This window comes from Hyla sarda, chromosome 2 (genome assembly GCF_029499605.1).
Source record: "Hyla sarda isolate aHylSar1 chromosome 2, aHylSar1.hap1, whole genome shotgun sequence".
Classification (NCBI taxonomy): domain Eukaryota; kingdom Metazoa; phylum Chordata; class Amphibia; order Anura; family Hylidae; genus Hyla; species Hyla sarda.
In genome coordinates this window covers 305,328,782-305,350,512 of record NC_079190.1, presented here as the reverse complement: position 1 = coordinate 305,350,512, position 21,731 = coordinate 305,328,782, and the positions used below count along the sequence as shown (strand labels likewise).

General features: G+C 46.1%; 1 protein-coding gene across 1 annotated transcript in view; it reads right to left on the bottom strand.

Annotated features, from left to right (window-relative positions):
* The window catches only part of RNPEP (arginyl aminopeptidase), a 281,410-nt gene that overhangs the window by 252,819 nt on the left and 6,860 nt on the right, over positions 1 to 21,731 (bottom strand). The window contains exon 2 of the mRNA XM_056557627.1: positions 17,340 to 17,480. Coding sequence (XP_056413602.1) covers positions 17,340 to 17,480 — 141 coding nt within the window. The remainder of the gene's footprint in view (positions 1 to 17,339; positions 17,481 to 21,731) is intronic.

Sequence of the window (21,731 nt, the reverse complement as noted above, 5' to 3'; positions counted from 1 at the left end):
GACATTAAGATAGGCTACAAAATCCTCAAACACACTTGGAGGCCCGTCCCACACCACCAGGATATCATCCATATACCTCCAAAAAGCCCGAATATGCCTTGAAAAAAGATTGGAGGTACTGAAAACATACTCCTGTTCAAACGCGGCTAAAAACAAATTCGCGTATGAACAGGAGGTGGGACTCCCCATTGCGGTTCCGACTTTCTGTCGGAACCATTGATTGTCGAATTGAAAAGTATTATTGTTAAGAATAAACATGAGGGCATCACAGATAAATTGTACAAAACCGTGTGACTTGTCGGTCCTATTCAGAATGTTTTGAATGGCTTGAACACCCGTAATATGGGGAATGCGGGTGTACAACGCCTCTACATCTATAGATGCCAACGAGAAAGAGGGTTCCCAATTAAAGTCATGAATAAACCTTAATACGTCTCCTGTATCTTTAAGATATGTTGGAATGGAGGTAAGGAGGGGTCTAAGGGACCAATCTACGTATTTAGATAAGTACTCGGTCACCGAACCCACCCCCGCAACAATAGGTCGTCCAGGGGGGTGGGTGCGGGACTTATGTACCTTAGGTAACAAATACCAATTGGGGTCACTGGGGGTCACAGGTATAAGACGTTCCGCTAATTTCAGATCCAACACTCCAACCTCTACATAGTGGCGAAGGAACGATCTCAACTTCTCTTTAATACGGCTCGTAGGATTCTTCAAAATTCACGTTTGCTTTTAAAAACAGCCCTCTGAATCACGTTATCAAATCTGCCATCACTAAGAACTGGTATCTACTAATGGCAGATCCAGACATTGTGAATACAGCACAAAATAGACCCATAGTTACCTTCAGAAAAAACAAGACTATCGCTGATCTACTGAAGGGTCAGAAGTTGAATAGAGAAGCACATCCCAAGGAGACTTGGTTGTCTGGTATAGCCCCGAAAGGGAATAAGAAGTGCGGCTTCTGTCCTCAATGCCCTCACAACATTAATGCGATTTCTATTAAATTAGGGAGTTATGTTTTTGAAATAAAACACCTCATCACCTGCCGGAGCACCTTCGTTGTATATTTTTTATGTTGTAGTTGCCAATTTTTTTATATTGGAAAAACCGAGAGACAACTCCGGGCCCGAGTGCGTGAGCATATGTACTCGGTTCGAAAAGGAGGTGGTTCCCCAAGATTTGTTCAGCATATGCAATCCATACATGGTGGAAATTGCACCACGTTAAAATTTGGAGGTCTTGAAACAATCCCCTGTCACCCTTCTGGAGGAGATAGACGTCGTCTGCTCCTGCGTGCCGAGGCGCGTTGGATACTGCGCCTTGACGCACAGGGGCCGTTAGGGTTAAATGATAAATTAGATTTTTCCCCTTTTTTATAAATTTTTGTTTATTCAGGGCAGATTTAGGTCTATTAGTATTGATGTACTTACCTAACTTGCTTTTTGCTTCCTTATGTGGCGTTTTCGGTCCGTTCACTTTTGAATGTAATACGGGGTGAGAGTTCACCTGGAATCATGTGACTCACCAGCTGCACCTTTATAATTCGCACAGCGCGATGACGTTAACGAGGCCGGATGAAGCGCATTCCTATGCGTGAAACCGCCGGCAGTCGCCTCTGAGCGCTCCACAACCCATGTCCTCCGTGTTCGAGTCGTGACCCGAGATGGGAGCAGGATTACCTGGATAGAAGCGGTGAGTGCAGGACACCTTTTTTCTCTATTTACTACAATTTAGTGACTACGGTCTTTATTGTCCTAGCACCTCCGTTGCCAGGGTGGATTTCCAGTCTAGCGGGACGCCGTCTCCATCCCGTGGTCTTAGGAGGCCTAAGGTATCGGTGCCACTGTTGTTTCTTGTTTACTTCTAATATCTATATATATACCTATATGTATATATCTAAACACATATCCCCATATTTATCTACCTATACACACATAGGCATATCCATTTTTTTTTTAATATCAGGAATAATGAGTATAATGAGTACACCGCCTATGTGTCGTAATGTTGTTGCTCTGAAGGCGTGTCAGTAGCAACCATGCGACGTACCCTCCTGCAGGCGTGGCAGGCATGATAGGTATACACCATCTATGTGTCGTAATGTTGTTGCTCTGAAGTAGTGTCAGCAACAACTACTATGCAATGTATCCCCCTGCTGACGTGGCAGGTATAATGGGTATACATCACCTATGTGTGGTGTTATTGCTGTTCTGAAGGCGTGTCAGTAACAACAATTATGCGACGTACCCCTCCTGCAGGCGTGGCAGGCATAACAGGTATACGCCACCTATGTGTCATAACGTCGTTGCTCTGGAGACGTGTCAGTAACAACAACTGCGATGTATCCCCCTACAGACGAGGTAGTCATAATGGGTATACACCACCTGTGTGTCATGTTATGTTGCGCATTAACAACAATAATGCAATGTACCCTTTCTGCAACATGGCGGACCTAACGGACAAACACCGCCCGTGTGTAGTGTCAATGTCGCTCGGAAGGCACGTCAGCAGCAAAGATAATGCAACGTACCCCATCAGCGGCGTGAGCGGTCTAATGGGTAAACCGCCTGAGCGTCACATAACTGTCGTTCTGAAGACGTGTCAGCAGCAACAACTGCCCCCTGCCTATATACAGATGTGTACAGAACGACTATGTGCAAAAATGTCGAAAAGCCGCTATGCGAGGCTGTACCACAAGCTTGATGAAGCTATACTCGGGCCACCTATATACGCGTATGCACCACCAGCGAACGCATATGTGGCTAACCACAACCGATGACAGAATATGCATGCATGTAGAAACTATTATGACAACATACCTGCATACAGGGTCACACCCCCCTGCGCTGTATGAGCATGTGCGATGCACGAACGCTGCGGGCGTGTGAACTTCACAAATATCGCAAGCACATATATGAAACATGCCACGAGCGCACGCGTAGCATGATTCCCGAACACACGCGTAATATAACCCTTCAAATATGCAAGATACAAGTCCTGCGAGCGGGTATGCAGCACAAACCTTATGAGTGCGTATTCAGTATTAACCCTACGAGTGAGAGGACTGTATAATACTATGAACGTGCGTACAGTGTATCTCGTATGAGCGTGTACATAGAATGATCCCTATGGGTGAGTGTACAACATGGCTCCTACAAGAGCGTGTGTAGGATGAACCCTGCAAGCGTGTACAAGCGTGTATGCAGCGTAAACCTACGAGCAAGGGTACGGTATGGATGCAATAATCGTATGCACTGCATAACCTACAGGAGAGTGAACCGAAAAACCCAACAAGCGCGTGTACAAAACAAATCCTACAAGCGAGTATACAGTATAAATTATGCGAGCGAGTGTACAGTATAAATGCTACAAGCTAATGTATAGTATGACCCTAACGTGTGTAAAGTAAGAATCCAACAGGTGTGAGTACAGCATATCCTACCAGTGAGCGTATTGCAGAAAAACCCTACAGGTGAGTACAGCATGAATTCTACGAGTATGTACGCAGCACAATCCTACATGCATGTAAGCGTGTGTATGGTATGAGTGCTACAAGCATGTACCCTACAACATGCACAAGCGTGAGTGCAGAATGAATCCTACAAGCAAGTGTACAGTATAAAACCTAAAGGCGGATATACCATATAATCCTACAAGCGAGTGTACAGTGTGAATCCTATAAGCGGGTGTACGGCATAATTCTAGAAGTGTGTGTACTGTATGAAACCCTACAAGCCTGTGTGCAGTATGGACCCTACAAGCGTGTGTACAGTGTAAACTCTACAAACGTGTAGATAGTATGACCCTGCTAGCATATGTACAGGATGCGCCCAACAAGTACAGAATGAATCCTGTTAGTGTGTGTGTATAGTATAAATCCGACAAGCGTATGGACAATAAGAAACTGATGAACCTACAAACATGTACAAGCGTGTGTACCGTATGAAAGTTACCAGCATGAATCCTACGAACGTGCATGAGCACGAGTAAAATATAAGTCCTACGAGCAAGTGTACGGTTAAAAGTCCTACAAGTGTACCGCATAAATTCTACAAGCTTGTGTACAGTATAAACCCTACAAGTGTGTACACAGTATGACTCTACAAGTGTGGTATACAATATAACCCTACGAACGTATATCCTACAAGTACCGCATGAATCCTATGAGTGTGTGAACAGTGTAAAATCTACAAGCATATGGATAATGAGAATCTATAGCGTGTGTGCAGCATAAATCCCACGAGCGTGTGTACCGCAGAATCCTACAGACGTATGTAAAGCATAAACTTACAAGCATGTGTGCTGCATAAATCCTACAAACGTATGTACAGCATAAATCCCTCAAGCAGGGAGTACCGCGGGATCCTACAAACGTATGTGCAGCACGGATCCTACCAGCGTGTGTACGGCACAAACCCAACCAGCGTATGTGCAGCATAAATCCTAAAAACGTGTGTACGGGATAAATCCTACCAGCGTGTGTACGGCATAAATCCTACTAGCATGTGTGCAGCATGAATCCTACAAACGTGTGTAGGGCATAAATCCTACCAGCAGGTGTAGAGCATAAATCCTATAACGTATGTACAGAATAAATCCTACGAACGTGTGTACGACATGGGTCCTACCAGGATGTGTAAGGCATGAAACCTATCCGTGTGCGTACAGCATGACTATTATAAATGCGTGTATGGTATAAATGTGTGTACGACAACTATGAGGGCATCTATATGGAACAAGAATAAGCCGAATGTGTGGAACAAATTACAAGCGCGAACAAATTATATATGAGTATGTACTAACCAACTATATGCACGGACCACATGTTATGTAGATTAACTTATAAGAGTGTGAACACAGACAAGTATATGAGCGTATGCGCGGAACCATGAAGCGTGTGCCTGGCACAACTACATGACCGCCTATGTATAGGAACATGCATAAAATTACTATAAAGCGTATACATTTTTTATTTTTTTTTGTTATGTAGCGAAAAGCATGAAAATGAATTTGATAGTAAAGAAACAGGCACCAAGCTAAACAATACACCTTTCCCGTATATTAAGGATAGAACCCCCACCTGAAGCGTAGCTCCAAGTCAGATGACTATACCTGGCTGCTGACAACTTGCAACACACCGAGGGATACAAGTAACTGCAGGGGAGAGGGGGAAGGAGGAAGAAGGAGGACAGTATTAAAAACTGCTAAGCATGCCCCCATCCACCCCTGCAGTGTAATGGACCACAGTATAAGTGAGACCTGCAGCTCCGCAACAGCCGGACCGCCCGGAAACACTGAAGTATAAATATAATTAAAAAGAACACTGTGAGGAAGTTAGTTTAGGAGACACAGGATGGATGCGAGCGCAGCTGACCGACCAGGACCGGCAGCTGCAAGGGTGGGGGGGGGGGGGGGGGGGGGGGGGGAGCACGAGCCCACACGGTGGAGCGGAGCAGCAAGCACAACTGGGCGGAAGGGCGCGCAAGCCCCGCAGGGACGCTGGAGACACATAAAGACCTTCCAGCAGTACAGCCCCCACGGCAAATGGAGCGCACAAAGTGAGCCTCCTGCACCTGCCACGAAAGGCAGCGCTGGAGAGAGGAGCAGACACCTACCGGCAGGGTGTAACCACTTGCCCGAGACGGCAAGTCTGACATGACACAACGCCCGTGACGTAATAACCAGGGGCCGGGCTGACCAAGGGTTCCCCTGAACTCCGGCTTACCTCCGGAGTCGGGGAACAGTCAGCGTTACCCCCGGTCAGCCGCGGCCACTTACCACTACCATGCCGGCTGGAACGGAACCCTGCCGGTCAGCTGACCCGTGCAGTCAGCTGACCCGTGCAGTCAGCTGACCCGTGCAGTCAGCTGACCGACGTGGACGTAACGCCACGCCCTGTTGACATCCCGTGACGGACCCTCGACCGAAAAAACCCACGGCGTCCGAATGTGAGGCGGGCCGTGAGTTTTTAAAGGCAGCCCGCTCCTCCCCACAAATACAGGCCAGCTGCGCAGGCCTTACCACTTATCCCCTATGTATTCCTGTATGTAATCCCTTATAAGTCCTTCAAACAATTTACCCACAATGCACGTTAAACTTACCGGTCTATAGTTTCCTGGGGAAGACCTAGAGCCCTTTTTGAAGATTGGCACCACATTCGCCTTGCGCCAGTCCCTTGGCACAATACCAGACACCAGAGAATCTCTAAATATCATGAACAGGGGTACAGATATTACTGAACTTACCTCTCTAAGAACTCTTGGGTGCAATCCATCTGGTCCTGGAGATTTGCTTACATTTATATTTACTTAACTTCCCTTGTACCATCTCTACATTAAGCCAGTTCAGTACATTACATGATGTGTTACCAGCACTGACCTGGCCAATGTCAGCTCCTCCTTCTTCATATAGAACTAAAGAATCCATTCAGTAGCTCCGCTTTCTCTTGATCGCCCGTGACAACCTCCCCATTATCATTATTAAGGGGTCCTACATGCTCTGTCCTTGGTTTTTTTTGCATTTATATATCTAAAAAAAAATATTTAGGATTAGTTTTGCTTTCTTTGGCCACCTGTCTCTCATTTTGAATTTTTGCTGTTTTTATTACATTTTTACAGATTTTATTAAGCTCTTGTACTGTTTAAATGTTATAGCTGACCCATCAGATTTGTATTTTTTGAAGGCTATTTTTTTGTTGTTTATTGCTCTTTTAACATCATTTGTCCAGCCATGTAGGATTTAGTTTTAAGCGTTTATATTTGTTCCCCTTTGGTATATATTTAGATGTATAGTTATTTAGAGTTGATTTAAAGATGTCCCCATTTACCTTCTGTATCAGTATTTGAGAACACCTCCCCCCAGTCTATGTCCTGTAGTGCAGCCCTCAGCCCAGGGAAATTTGCCTTTTTAAAGTTATATGTTTTTTGCCTTCCCCCACCTGTCTTTGTTTTTCTAAATTTTAAGTCAAAAGTAACTATATTGTGGTCGCTATTACCAAGGTTTTCCCGCACAGTTACATTACCAACCAGCTCTGCATTGTTGGAAATGATCAGATCCAACAAGGCATCACTTCTTGTTGGGTCCTCCACAAACTGGCCCATAAAATTATCCTGCAATAAATTTAGGAATTTTCTTATCTTTGTAGTTTTAGCCAACCCCGGACCCCAATCTATATCTGGATAGGTAAAATCTCCCATTATTACCACTGTACCTGCCCGGGCGGCCCTCTCTATTTGTTTATACAGCTGACCTATCTCTTCAGTGATATTAGGGGGTCTGTAGATTACACCAAGTATTTTTTCAGTATTTCCCTCCTTTTGTAATTCTACCCACAGTGATTCCACATCCTCAGAATCATCACACACTATGGCATCGTTAACACTGACTTTCATTGGTTGTACTAAGTGGTCTCAAACTGTAGCCCTCCAGATGTTGCAAAACTACAACTCTCAGCATGCCCAGACAGCAGTTTGCTGTCTGGGGCATGCTGCGAGTTGTAGTTTTGCAACATCTGGTGGGCCACAGTTTTGAGACCACTGGACAGTGATTTACAACCTGAACCCCTCTAAATCTTGCAAAACTACAACTCCCAGCATTCAGGAACAGCATAAGGCTGTCTTGGCATGCTGGGAGTTGTACTTGCGTGCCTCTAGCCATTGCATAACTACATCTCCCAGCATGCCCTTCCGCAATCAGTACATGCTGGGAGTTGTAGTTTTGCAACAGCTGGAGGCACACTGGTTGGAAAATACTGAATTAGGTCATAGAACCTAACTCAAGGTTTTCCAACCAGTGTGCCTCCAGCTGTTGCAAAACTACAACTCCCAGCATGCATGATCTGTCAGTGCATGCTGGGAGTTGTAGTTTTGACCCCTCTCCCATGTGAATGTACAGGCTACATTCACACTGGCGGCAGATTACAGCGGGTTCCCCGCTTCAAGCTTGAGCTGCGGCAAATTTTGCGCCGCAGCTCAAACTCCTAGCGGGAGACTCTAGTGTGAATGTAACCTAAAAACACTACACTACCATAAAATAAAGAGTAAAACACTACATATACACACGTACATTGCCCCCCCCCCCCCCACCACCCCCCTTCCCCAATAAAAATGAAACGTATTATATGGCAGTGTTTCTAAGATGGAGCCTCCAGCTGTTGCAAAACCAAAAACTCCCAGCATTTCCGGACAGCAATTGACTGTCCAAGCATGCTGGGAGTTTTACAACAGCTGGAGGCCCCCTGTTTGGGAATCACTGGTGTAGAATAACCCTATGTCCACCCCTATGCAAGTCCCTAATACAGGCCTCAAATGCGCATGGCGCTCTCAATTTGGAGCCCTGTCGTATTTCAAGGCAACAGAATAGGGTCACATATGGGGTATCGCCGTACTCGGGAGAAATTGCCTAACAAATTTTGGGGGGCTTTTTCTCCTTTTACCCCTTATGAAAAGGAACAGTTGGGGTCTACACCAGCATGCTAGTGTAAAAAAATAAAACATTTTACACTAACATGCTGGTGTTGCCCTATACTTTTAATTTTCACAAGAGGTAAAAGGGAAAAAACGCCACCCAAAATTAGTAACGCAATTTCTCCAGAGTACGTAGATACCCCATATGTGGGCGCAAAGTGCTCTGGGGGCGCACAACAAGGCCCAGAAGGGAGAGTGCACCATGTACATTTGAGGTGATTTGCACAGGGGTGGCTGATTGTTACAGCGGTTCTGACAAACGCAAAAAACCCATTTTGGAAACTAAACCCCTCACGGAATGTTATAAGGGGTGCAGTAAGAATTTACACCCCACAGGTGTGTGACGGATCTTTGGAAAAGTGGTCCGTGAAAATGAAACATTTTGCACAGCCCACTGTTCCAAAGATCTGTCAGACACCAGTGGGGAGTAAATGCTCACTGTACCCCTCATTACATTCTGTGAGGGGTCTAGTTTCCAAAATGGTATACCATGTGTTTTTTTTTTTTTTTGCTGTCCTTGCACCATAGGGGCTTCCTAAATGCGACATGCCCCCCAAAAACCATTTCAGAAAAACGTACTCTCCAAAATCCCCTTGTCGTTCCTTCCCTTCTGGGCCCTCTACTGCGCCCGCCAAACACTTTACATAGACATATGAGGTATGTCCTTACTCGAGAGAAATTGGGTTATACATACAAGTATACATTTTCTCCTTTTACCCCTTGTAAAAATTCAAAAATTGGGTCTACAAGAACATGCGAGTGTAAAAAATGAAGATTTTGAATTTTCTTCACTTTGCTGCTTTTCCTGTGAAACACCTAAAGGGTTATAACATTTACTGAATGTCATTTTGAATACTTTGGGGGGGGGGGGGGGGGGTGCAGTTTTTATAATGGGGTCATTTATGGGGTATTTCTAATATGAAGACCCTTCAAATCCATTTCAAACCTGAACTGGTCCCTGAAAAATTGTGAGTTTGAAAATTTTGTGAAAAATTGGAAAATTGCTGCTGAACTTTGAAGCCCTCTGGTGTCTTCCAAAAGTAAACACTCGTCAATTTTATGATGCAATCATAAAGTAGACATATTGTATATGTGAATAAAAAATTTTGAATATCCATTTTCCTTACAAGCAGAGAGCTTCAAAGTTAGAAAAATGCAAAATTTTAAATTTTTTCATCAAATTTGGGGATTTTTCACCAAGAAAGGATGCAAGTTACCACAAAAATTTACCACTATGTTAAAGTCGAATATGTCACGAAAAAAACCAATCTCGGAATCAGATTGATAAGTAAAAGCATTCCAGAGTTATTAATGTTTAAAGTGACAGTGGTCAGATTTGCAAGAAAGGGCTTCGTCCTAGAGGTGAAAATGGGCTCCGTCCTTAAGGGGTTAAAGAATGCCACCGGAACTGGGGTAGAGGCGTGTTCAAGCAAAGTATAAGCATTTGGAAAGAACCACCACCTTTATAAGGGTGGGTTCACACTACGTTTTCTCCCATACGGGAGCGCATACGGCAGGGGGGAGCTAAAAGCTCGCGCTCCCGTATGTCACCGTATGCGCTCCCGTATGTCATTCATTTCAATGAGCCGACCGGAGTGAAACGTTCGGTCCGGTCGGCTCATTTTTGCGCCGTATGCGCTTTTACAACCGGACCTAAAACTGTGGTCAACCACTCCGGTCGGCTCATTGAAATGAATGACATACGGGAGCGCGAGCTTTTAGCTCCCCCCTGCCGTATGCGCTCCCGTATGGGAGAAAACGTTGTGTGAACCCAGCCTAAGATTGATGCTGCCTGCCACAGAAAGTGGCAAGTTTGCCCGAATTCGAAACTTCTCAGGAACGGAAGAAGGGTCTGAATATTCAGTAGGTAATCATTCTCAAAGGCCTAGTTAATATGAATACCAAGGTACTTAAAGCGAGAGACAACTTTTAAACCATGGAAGAACACCCCCCAATTAGCATCCCTTAAAAGGCATAAAAACTGATTTGTCCAAGTTCGTCCTCAGTCCTTACTAAACCTGTCTATAAGCATGACACCAATAGGGAGGGCTTCAGCCGGGATAGTCAAAAAGTATCATGTCATCAGCATACATACCCTATCCTCCCTTGAGCCAACACTTATTCTAGAGTAAACAGGGTGTTGGCGTATCTGTAGAGCCAAGGCCTCAATGCGATTGCAAAAAGCAAGGGAGAGATAGGGTATCCCTGCAGAGTGCCTTAGGAAGGGCAAAATACAGGAAGAGTACCCCATTAACAGACATCAGGGCCCTCGGGGGAACTATAAAAGGAGTGAGATCCATTTAATAAAGTTGGGCCCAAAACGACTCAAGACCTCAAGGAGGAGCAAGCCGGCATAAAGCCCAATTGGTCAATGTGGATAATCTCCAGGATAACCCGATTAAGTCTGGTAGCTAACATTTTAGTAAGCAGTTTATAATCTAAGTTTAAAAGAGAAATGGGTCGATATGAGCTAAAGGGGTCTTTATTTGGCTTCAATATGACCACAATGGAAGCATCCTAAAAGGAATCAGGGAGTCTGTCCGCAGCAAAAGCTACTTGTCCAAGGGACTAAAGCGGAACACAATCTACTTGTCCCTCAAGAAAATCCACTTGTCCTGGTAGATGAATTAATTTCAACCAAAATAGTATGATCCACCCCACTAGACCACCAGGGATGGTTATAAGATCCCTTTAGACACTGCTGTCAACTTTGACAGCGGTGATGTAATTGTTTAATAGCCGGCCATGGCGATCGCAGCATGCCAGGCTATTAGCGGCGGGAGAGCTGTAGCTAGCACCTTTTACACCCGAGGCAAGCCCCCCCCCCCCCCCCCCCCCCCCCCCATCTTTTCCATATATGAGGGTAATCTTATGTGCCGTGATCTGTAGTTTTTATCAGAACCATTTATTATTTGAACTTTTATTAGGAAAGGGGCTTATTCACATATATACGCACTTTAAAATATTTTAATCACTATTTTTCAGTCTTCATAGGGACTTATATATGAGTCTTGATTGGAAAACACTGAACAGCGCAGTGTTGCAGGGGGGGCGGGGGTTCTGCTTCTCCAGTTTGTGTTGTGCATTGTGTGTCAAAAAACGCTGGATGGTGCATTTAGTTACTAGATAACTACAACACCCAGCATGCCCTGATGCAGCCTATGGTTCTGTGGGTGTTGTAGCATGTTGCACTGTATAGTAGTACAGTTAAGGTTATTGTGTAACATGCTGGGAGTTGTAGTTTTGGTTCGTGTCAGCTGCAGAGCCATAGGCTGAGTCAAGGAATACTGGGAATTACAGTTAGTAACTACAACACCCAGCATGCTCTGATACAGCCTATGGCTCTGCAGCGGACCTGAACCAAAACTACAACTCCCAGCATGTTATACTTTTTAGTTCTACAGTTTAGGTTATGGTGCATGCTGGAAGTTGTAGTTTTGGTTCGGGCATGTTTGCGTGCATCCGTGGGGCGAGTATGAAGGGGGCGGGATTCTGGTGGTGCAATTTAGTGCGGGTGGCCAGAAGCCACAAAAAAAAAAAATATATATATAATAATAAGAATTAGCACAACTGGCAGCAGCACTTGTCAGTCCGCCCCTGTACAAAACATACATGCATGCATGCATACACCGCCCACTGCCCCCATATTATACATTACATACACAGTCAGACATCATACACACATCACACATACACTCAAACCATACATATACACCATACATATGTACACATCATACATACACCCGCCGCTGCCCCCCCCATCATACAATACATACACACATATATACACCCGCCACCGATACACCCCCCTTAATTATACATTACATACATATACAACCACCCTTCCTGCCGCCTGCATGCTCTGCCTCCTCACCTGAGCTTCACACCCTCCGCTGTACACTACACAAGAAGCAGGGGAGAGCGAGGACGAACACAGCTCCATCCCCCTCCCCCTGCTCTGTCTCCACAGGACCTCATCTACCATGGAGAGGCTGCAAGTTTGCACGGGGAAAACAGAGAAGGGTTAGGGGGGAGGGGAGAGAGGACGTCCGTGCACAGCTCCTGACCTCCATAACGACTGCTATGTGTGAGGAAGACAGACTGCACTGCACGGGGAGGATTTCTGTGTGTGAAGGAGGACAGACTGGGGCATGGGGGGGGGGGGTTCTCTGAGCAGCGCCCCCGGCTACTGAAATCAGCTGGGGGCCGCTGCCCCCTCCATACACCCTGAACGCCGGTGTGAGGTGCAAACTTTCATCGGCTCCTGCGCCTCACACCGGCATTAAAGAAAAATAAGGGGGATGTTGGTCTGTCCCTGCTAGCCCGATACAGGGCTAAATCTATGAACAATTCACCTGCCCGGCGCCCAAAACTGCTTGTCCCAGGCATCAGGCAATAGGATTTCCACATCCCTGTCCCTATCCTGTTGATCTACTTCCAGTGGAAGACCATCAGGGCCCGGTGACTTACCTCTTGCTAGGGTACCCAAGGCATCAACTAATTCCTCCACTGTGAAGCCAGATTCCAGGAAAGTGGCACTATCAATGGAAAGCCAAGGAAAAGTGATAGAGTCCAGAAAAGAAGCTAAGTCTGCAGGTGAGTAAGTGGCCTGTGAGGAGTACAATTCAGAATAAAAGCTAGCGAATCTATCTGAAATATCAGCATTTCTAGTCAAAATGGAGCCAGCCGAGGCACGAATTTGCAAAACAGTCGGAGAGAATTTTGATGAATAAGATAAGCCAGCAGTTTGCTAGACTGATTGCCCAACTCAAAGGACACTTGACGAAGGACACTTGACGATTAAAGAAAAGTTTTCGGGCCGCCTTCTCTTGATAAGAGATGGCAGATTGCAGGCATCTGCGCAAAAAAGCTATTTTGTCCTCAGTATCCCTGTGATCATTCATAAACATCTGTAACTGTACTGGATTACCATCATGAGGGCCTAGAAGGGACAACCAATAGGGATTAAACCTCCAACTCCTAAAAAAAGTGAGACCCGGTAATTCCAATGTCAACAACGGGGAGTGGTCAGACACCCCTCGAGTAACATGCACCAGGGCCCTCACTAAAGGAATTAACATTGTATTTCCTATCATGAAATCAATTTGAGAGAGATTTATAAACAGCTGCTTGACAAGAAAACGTGCATGTACACGGGTGCAAGTGTCTATAAATGTCCAACCAATCCAATTCGGAGTGTAACGCAGCCAACGTAGTACGGAAAGACTGGGAGGCTACATCCGAACTGGTTCTATCTAATCTGTAGTCTAATACATTATTGAAGTCACCCATGCAAAGAATTTTAGCCCCAGGGAAGGAGGCAGCAAACACAGTCACTTGATGAAGGACATCTAGGGAGCCCGGTGGGGGAACAGACACCTAAGAGAACAAATGGGGAGTTATCTATGAGAGGGGAGACAAAAACAAATCTGTCTGGGTCTATGCGACATGCTTCCCATTTCAGGGATTTATGAATCATAAGGGAGACTCCCCTGGAGTGGGAGGTGTAGCATGAGTGTATAGTGTATTGTACCCATGGTCGTAACAGCCAGCGAGTGTTAGTAGCGGTCAGGTGCGTCTCCTGCAGGCAAACAATTAAGGGATTGCACTTACGGATAGTGGCGTATACCAGGGAGCGTTTACGAGGGCACCCAGGGCCCCGTACATTCCACGTAAGGCACTTCATGATCGCCATAGGACCAATTTGAGGTAGGAGTTACAGGAGAGACAAAAAAGGTAAGCAGATACACTAAAGCCATCTAGAAAATGGGAGAGAAAAAAAGAAGGTGAAACCGAGTGAGCACACAAAAGGGACAAGACATGGACAAAAACATTAAACACTTAATGTCAGAGGCAACAGGTACGGGGTCGAGTACGTGCGTCAAGCACAAAGAACTTTGGGACTCATGTAGATCCAGTGCCAATAAGCTATCCTGAGAAATAAACAAATGCTCTAAAAGAAGAGTATAAACAGTGCCGAAAGGCCTGAACACCCTATACCCGTGATTAGGGATCGAGCGATTTCGGTTTTTTCCTGGCCGATACCTTATACCGGAATATCGGTATAAGTTATCGGCTATTTAGTCCCCAACGCGCCCCCCCCCACCCTGCGACACCGCTGCAGATCATTGATTTAAAGCGGGTGCTTTAAATCAATGATGAACTGTAGCTGCTTTTGCGGTGCCATAGGCCACGCCACCCGCTTCTCTCCCCCTGCCTGTCCAGGGGTCCTCCTAAGTCCTATCACCGTGACCGGTAATTATAAAACCGGGGGATGGGGGAGGCAATGGGGCATTATCGGCAAGGTAATTGCAGATACCGATAACGCCCAAAATCGTAAATATCGGCCAAACCGATAAGACGATCCCTACCTGTGACCGTAAAATTTACAGCCCTACCCCAATAGGCCAGTTAAAAAATAAAATAAAAGTCAGCAAAAGGAGAAAAGTGGCAAAGTAGACAAGCCGAGGTGGGGGATTGTAAAGCAGAAAAGAGAAGGGAGGGGAAGAGAGACAAGGAGGAGGAAAGTCGGAGGGGAAAGGGAAAACAGAATGACATCTTAGAGGAGCTATACAAGGTCACAAATGGTACACAATCTACAGACCACAGCAATTATAAGGGGAAACTGGGGGAGGGTCACCTGCAAATGGAGGGGACTGGAGCAATAGGGGTTAAGTCCGGTGCAGCAGGATAGCCAAGCAAGAGGGTGAGAAGTCACAGACTCGGGAGCATAGCAAGTACCGTCCAGAATATTTCCGGTCTGTGGACAGTCATAGCATGAACGAGTGTCCAGATGACGATGCAAGCGGGGTGTCCAAGGGGTAAGGGGACATGCCGAAGGGGAGGGGGAGGCTGTGTGGTGGATGAACAGGTCCTCACATGAAGGGAGAAGGCAACATCATCCTCGCAGGTAGATGTTAGGCAAAGGAGCGGCGAAATTGAGAATCTCATGGTAGGAGCTCACGGTCTGGCATTGCATCGACTATAAGCCCACTCATCAGCCTCCTGAGGGGTAAGGAAGAAGGAGGCACGCTCACCATCCACAACCCGGAATCGGGAAGGGTAGACCATCGAGTAAGGTACCGCCAACTCGCAGAGTTTCCGTTTGATGTCTGAAAGGTAGCTCTCTTTTTTTTGAAGGTCTGGGGATAAGTCCTGGAAAATGGATACTGGGGATCCGTTATATATGATCTCAGGAAGGCGGCGCAGCAAACGCAGGGCCAGGTCCCGGTCACTACAATTAAGCATACGGGCCACAAGTGGACGCAGTGGGGCCCCAGGGTGAAATGGGCGCCTTGGTACATGGTGGGCCTGTTCAATTGCAAAGGCCATGGAGAATGGAGCATTGGGCAGCAGCTCCCGCAACCACCGCTCCACAAACGGGCCTGGGTCCTGGCCCTCAGAGCGCTCAGGCAGGCCCACAATACGGAGGATGTTCCTCCACAATCTGTTCCCCAAATTGTCCGCTTTCTCCTTCCACTGAGAAGCTGTGCGCTCGAGGGCCTCGATGGAAGCAGGTAATGGAGCAAGGTTGTCTTCCACAGTGGAGATGCGATCCTTCACGTGGCACACACTGAGATTGTGGAGGTCTTGGCGTAGCAAGTCAAGATCAACTTTAACCTCCTCCACCATAATGGCAAGTGAGGTTTTGCAGACCGTAATGGCAGATCATAGTTGAGCAGATACCTCCATGAGGGTCAGGTCAGCAGTTGTCAGAGGTTGAGCAGACGGTGAACAGGCAAGTAGCAGGGGCGCCCGTGTGAGAAGGCTGCGAGGAGCAGATGCCATCTTTAGAGCCCACGTTGGCGAATCGTTGCAGCTTCGCTGCCGCTGGGTTTGCTCTATGGTACGCATGATGGAGCCAAGTGATCCACTTCGGTTCCAGAGCCTTTGAGGAAAGATCAAGGAGTCCAGGATGATGGCAGGGTTAGTAAAAGCATGGTCTCAAAGCAGAGCTACAGCAACATGCGTCTGCTCAGCGTCTAGGCCACGCCCCCCAGATGGGACTTTTTGATCACGTTTTATTCATTCATTTCTGATTTATGATGTGACCAAAAATCAGCAGGTCTGCCATTCTGACATGCCCCCCCCCCCCTCCCATCGACATGAAGGAAGGGGAGTGGTGTGACATCACAAGAGGGCGGGGCTGTGACGTCACGATCACGGCCTCCTGCTTTGAGCATTCTGAAGAAAAAAAAATTCAGAACGCAGGAGCACCATTAAAGGGTTACTCCGCCCCTAGACATCTTATCCCCTATCCAAAAGGATAGGGGATAAGATGTCAGATCGCTGCGGTCTCGCTGCTAGGGAGCCCTGGGATCCCCGCTGCGGCACTGCGCTATCATTACAGCAGAGAGCGAGTTCGCTCTGCACGTAATGACGGGCAGTACAGGGGCCGGAGCATCGTTACATCAGGGCTCCGCCCCTCGTGACGTCACGGCCCACCCTTTCAATACAAGTCTATGGGAGGGGGCGTGGCGGTTGTCACGCCCCCTCCCATAGACTTGCATTAAGGGAGGGGTTGTGACTGCAGATGTTCCCCCACTGACTAAGCCTCGGCTGTTGATAGGAGCCATCGCTAATGTTCTACAAAGAGTCAGCCAGAACAGAGATCGCGGGGCTCCCAACAGCCGACGCCTTGCTATCAGACAACTAATCCCCAGCAATCTATAAAAATCATTCCCCCAAAACTCTTCCCCTCCCCCCCAGAAACTGATACAAAATCCATACCATGGCTCCACAAAATATTCTGCTTTGCTGCAATCATGAGCAAATTTTGCATATATCCTAGAAAACATGCATGGGGGGGAAAATTTTTCTAAACCGACAAAATTAAACGTAATAAATTTTAAAAAAATTCATACTTGCCTTGATATTTGCAGAATAAGTACTTTTAACAGCAGGCGTATCAAAACAAGGGAAAAAGCACCGATTTAAAACAGCCTGACCCTGAGTATACATGTATGGCTTCTTCTTTCCAGCAGTCTGCTCAGGTTCTAACCAACAAACCTAGAAAAAAACGTTAAAAACATTAAATGTGAGACAAAAACAAAAAGTTATCTGACAAACTAAATGCTAGGGCTAAGCGCACACCATTTTATTTTTTGGGCAGTTCTGCAGATTTAGTCCTTATGAGCTCTATGGTGAAATAGCTGTTTGTGCAGATATATACACCTGTAATTTTAGGGCCATTAAATGAAAGTGTACCTGTAACAAAAAAAAAAAAAAATTGCCATGGCAAAAAAGTCAGGGTCTGGGTGTTCAGACCCATATTGATTGCTTTAAAGATTGGGAAGAAGCACTCAGCGGAGTGCTGCTTCTCCCTGCGCAATAAAAAAATAAATAAATAAAATCATCCACAGACCTCCTAAAGAAATCTGTCTCGCTCATGTGCACAGTCTGGAGAAAACCCACTAGGGATGCACTTTCCAAAGCTTCTTCTAGTGATAAAAAAAAAAAAAAAAAAAAAAACACACCATAAACAAAAATTCCATGTTTCATACTTCCCCACTGACTGCACATTAACATCTGGCTGCAGCTGTGTCATCAATGGAGTTTGTCTGTGATCTACTGTATTAAGTTAAAAAGGTGTTATCCATCAGTTTCCTATGCTCCAAGACAGGGAGCATGGTCCCCAGGACTGGCGCATGGCAAATGTGGTGCCAATATTTAAAAAGGGGTCAAAAAGGTGACCCTGGGAATTATAGGCCTGTTAGTTTAACCTCAGTTGTATGTAAATTGTTTGAGGGTTTTCTAAGAGATGCTATTTTGGAATATCTTGATAAAAATAAATGTCTGACTCCATATCAGCATCGGATTATGAGGGATCGGTCCTGTCAAACTAACCAAAAAAACAAAAAAATTGTTTTAACGTAACTATTCTTTCATGAGTTATTTACAAGTTTCTGACCACTTATAAAATGTGTACAATGTGCTGCCCATTGTGTTGGATTGTCAATGCAACTCTCTTCTCCCACTCTTCACACACTGATAGCAACACCGCAGGAGAAATGCTAGCACAGGCTTCCAGTATCCGTAGTTTCAGGTGCTGCACATCTCGTATCTTCACAGCATAGACAATTGCCTTCAGATGACCGCAAAGATAAAAGTCTTAGGCTAGGTTCAGACTACAGAATTTCCGCCTGCAATTTCGCTGTGACATTGCAGGCGGAAATTCCGCTTCCTAAAATGTATAGTGTAGTGAATGGTTTTCCGTTCACAAATTTACACTTCGGAGTTTGTGAAGTGGAATTTGTGAACAGAAAATCCGCTTGGAAATTTCCGCCTGAAGAAAGGCGTTGCTCTTTCTTCAGGTGGAAATCCGCGTGGAACACATTGCAGTCTATTGGAAATTTTCCGTAGTCTGAACCTAGCCTAAGGGGATCAGATCGGGAGACCTTTGGGGGCCATTCAACTGGCCCACGACGACCAATCCACTTTCCAGTGGAAAGAGATATGTGAACAAGTTCCTCTAAAGAAGGCACTGGTACCCGAAGATTGAGGTATACTTCTTTATTATCCATCTAAAAGAAGTATACCTCCATCTTCGGGTACTAGCACCTTCTTTAGAGGAACTTGTTCACATATCTCTTTCCATTGCAATCCACCGGACTGACTGACGGTACACCGGGAAGTTCCTCGTGGCAGCGGTTCCATCTGATTTTCTGCATCCAGACGCTACTGTAGGTGTTGTGCTCTGAGCGCAACACCTAGGGGTAGGAACCCATCTTTGCGTTCTCTTTCATTTATGATAAGCGGTCCTCACTAGGGGCGCACCTCTTGTTTTTTCTCGTTGATATACTAATCCACTTTCCAGGAAACTGTTCATCTAGGAATGCTTGGACCCGACACCCATAATGTGAACGTGCCAGCTTCAGAGCATAAAGAGGGAAACACATAATCATGTAGCAATTTCACATATCCAGTGGCCTTGAGGTTTCCATTGATGAAGAATGGCCCCACTATCTTTGTACCCCATATACCACACCATACCATCAATTTTTGTGTTCCAACAGTCTTGTAGGGATCTATCCAATGTGGGTTAGTGTCAGACCAATAGCAATGGTTTTGTTTGTCAACTTCACCATTCACATAAAAGTTTGCCTCATCACTGAGCAAAATCTTCTGTGTAAACTGAGGGTCCTGTTCCAATTTTTGTTGTGCCCATTCTGCAGCACCTGAAACTACGGATACTGGAAGCCTGTGCTAGCATTTCTCCTGCGGTGTTGCTATCAGTGTGTGAAGAGTGGGAGAAGATGGTTGCATTGACAATCCAACACAATGGGCAGCACATTGAACACATTTTAGAAGTGGTCAGAAACCTGTACATAACTCATGAAAGAATAAAGTTACATTAAAACCAAGCACATCATTGTTTTTCTTGTGAAATTCCCAATAAGTTTGATGTGTCACATGACCCTCTTCCTATTGAGAGAACAAAAGTTGCATTTAAAATGGCTGCCATGGTCACCACTCATCTTGAAAAGTCCCCCCCCCCTCACATATACTAATGTGCCACAAACAGGAAGTTAATATCCCCAACCATTCCCATTTTATTAAGGTGTATCCATATAAATGGCCCACCCTGTACAACTCCCAGCCTTTGGCTGTCTGGGCATGCTGGGAGTTGGAGTTTTGCAACAAAATGAGGCTCTCTGTTTGGGAAGACAGCATTTTGGCGCTCTCTTCAGCTAAGCACGACAAAAATGTACTAACCCATTTTTTGTGTTTCTTTTTTCTTCTCATTTCAGATCAGTGTATGCAGAGAACTGCGGTGGATTACGGCGATGAACTAGATTTTTCTTCTTTTAATAAAATGGCTAACTGGCTGTGGGGGAGTTTTTTTTTTTAATAAAACAAATTTTCCAATGTGTCATGTTTTCTTTAAATTGAATTTTCAGGCTTAGTAGTGGAAGCCATCCTGTCTTATTGAAGTTAGGGCTGGGCGGTATGACCAAACGTGTCTATCGCTGTATTTTTGTAACGTTTGGCGGTTCCACAGTATAACACCCCCCCCCCCCCCCCCCCGCAATTAATCAGTCCAGCGCTGCCCCCATCAGGTTAAATACTCATGTCACCCGCAAGCGCTGCCCTCCTCGTGCTGTTTTGTTGCGGCAGTCGGCGCCGATACTCTATACTGTGCGGTAGACCTATGCCCAGGCTGCAGAAGGTAAACAGAATAAACTAACACACGTTCAGACGTCGGCATTGCGCTGGGGACGGGAATGTCGGACAACCATCAGCCTATCACCGGCCGCAGCGATGTTCCGCCTCGGCCGGTGATAGGTTGAGCGCACTGTCACGTAAGAAGCTGGCTTCTTACGTGACAGTGCGCTCAACCTATCACCGGCCAAGGCGGAACATCTCTGCACCCGGTGATAGGCTGACGGCTGTCCGATGTTCCATTCCCTAGGAAGCAGATGAGGCCGATACCGGACTAACGGGAGGTAAGAAACAGTTTATTTTGGGGTTTTTTTTGCAGCCCGGGCATAGGGATACCGCACAGTATAGAGCAGTGGTCTTCAACCTGCGGACCTCCAGATGTTGCAAAACTACAACTCCCAGCATGCATGCGGAGAGTTGTAGTTTTGCAACATCTGGAGGTCCGCAGGTTGAAGACCACTGGTATAGAGCGTCAGCGCCGGCGGCTGCAACAAACAGGAGGAAGAGGAGGGCAGCGCTTGCCGGTGACATGTGAGTATTTACCCCGATGGGGACAGCGCTATGCTGACAATTGGGGGGGGCAGAACAGCGGGCAACATATGATTAGTTCCCCCGATGTGGGGACAGAACAGCGCTGGGATGATTCTTTCATTCCTGAGGGGGAGGGGCCAAACCGGTATTATGGTATGGGTTAAAATTCATTTCGTGCAGCACAAAAATGTCGGTGTTCGGTATGAACCAGTATACCGCCCAGCCCTAATTGACGTAAACCATTACTAAGCCGGGACTTAGCGTTAGCCCAATAAACAGCTAGCGCTAATCCACAATTATAACCCCGGTAGCCACGGCCACAGGGGTGCCTGGAAGAGCAGATACCAATAGGCCCAGAGCATCAAAAAAGTGCCACTCCTGGACCTAGGCGGTAACAGGGTGGCGTTATTTAGGCTGGGGAGGGTAAGGAATAATGGTCCTCGCCCACCCTAACATCAGGCTGTTGCTGCTTGGTATCTTGCCGAGAATAAAAATACGGCAACCCTATGCATTTTTTTTAAATTTATTTATGGGGAAAAAAAAAAAAAAAGGGTTCCCCGTATTTTT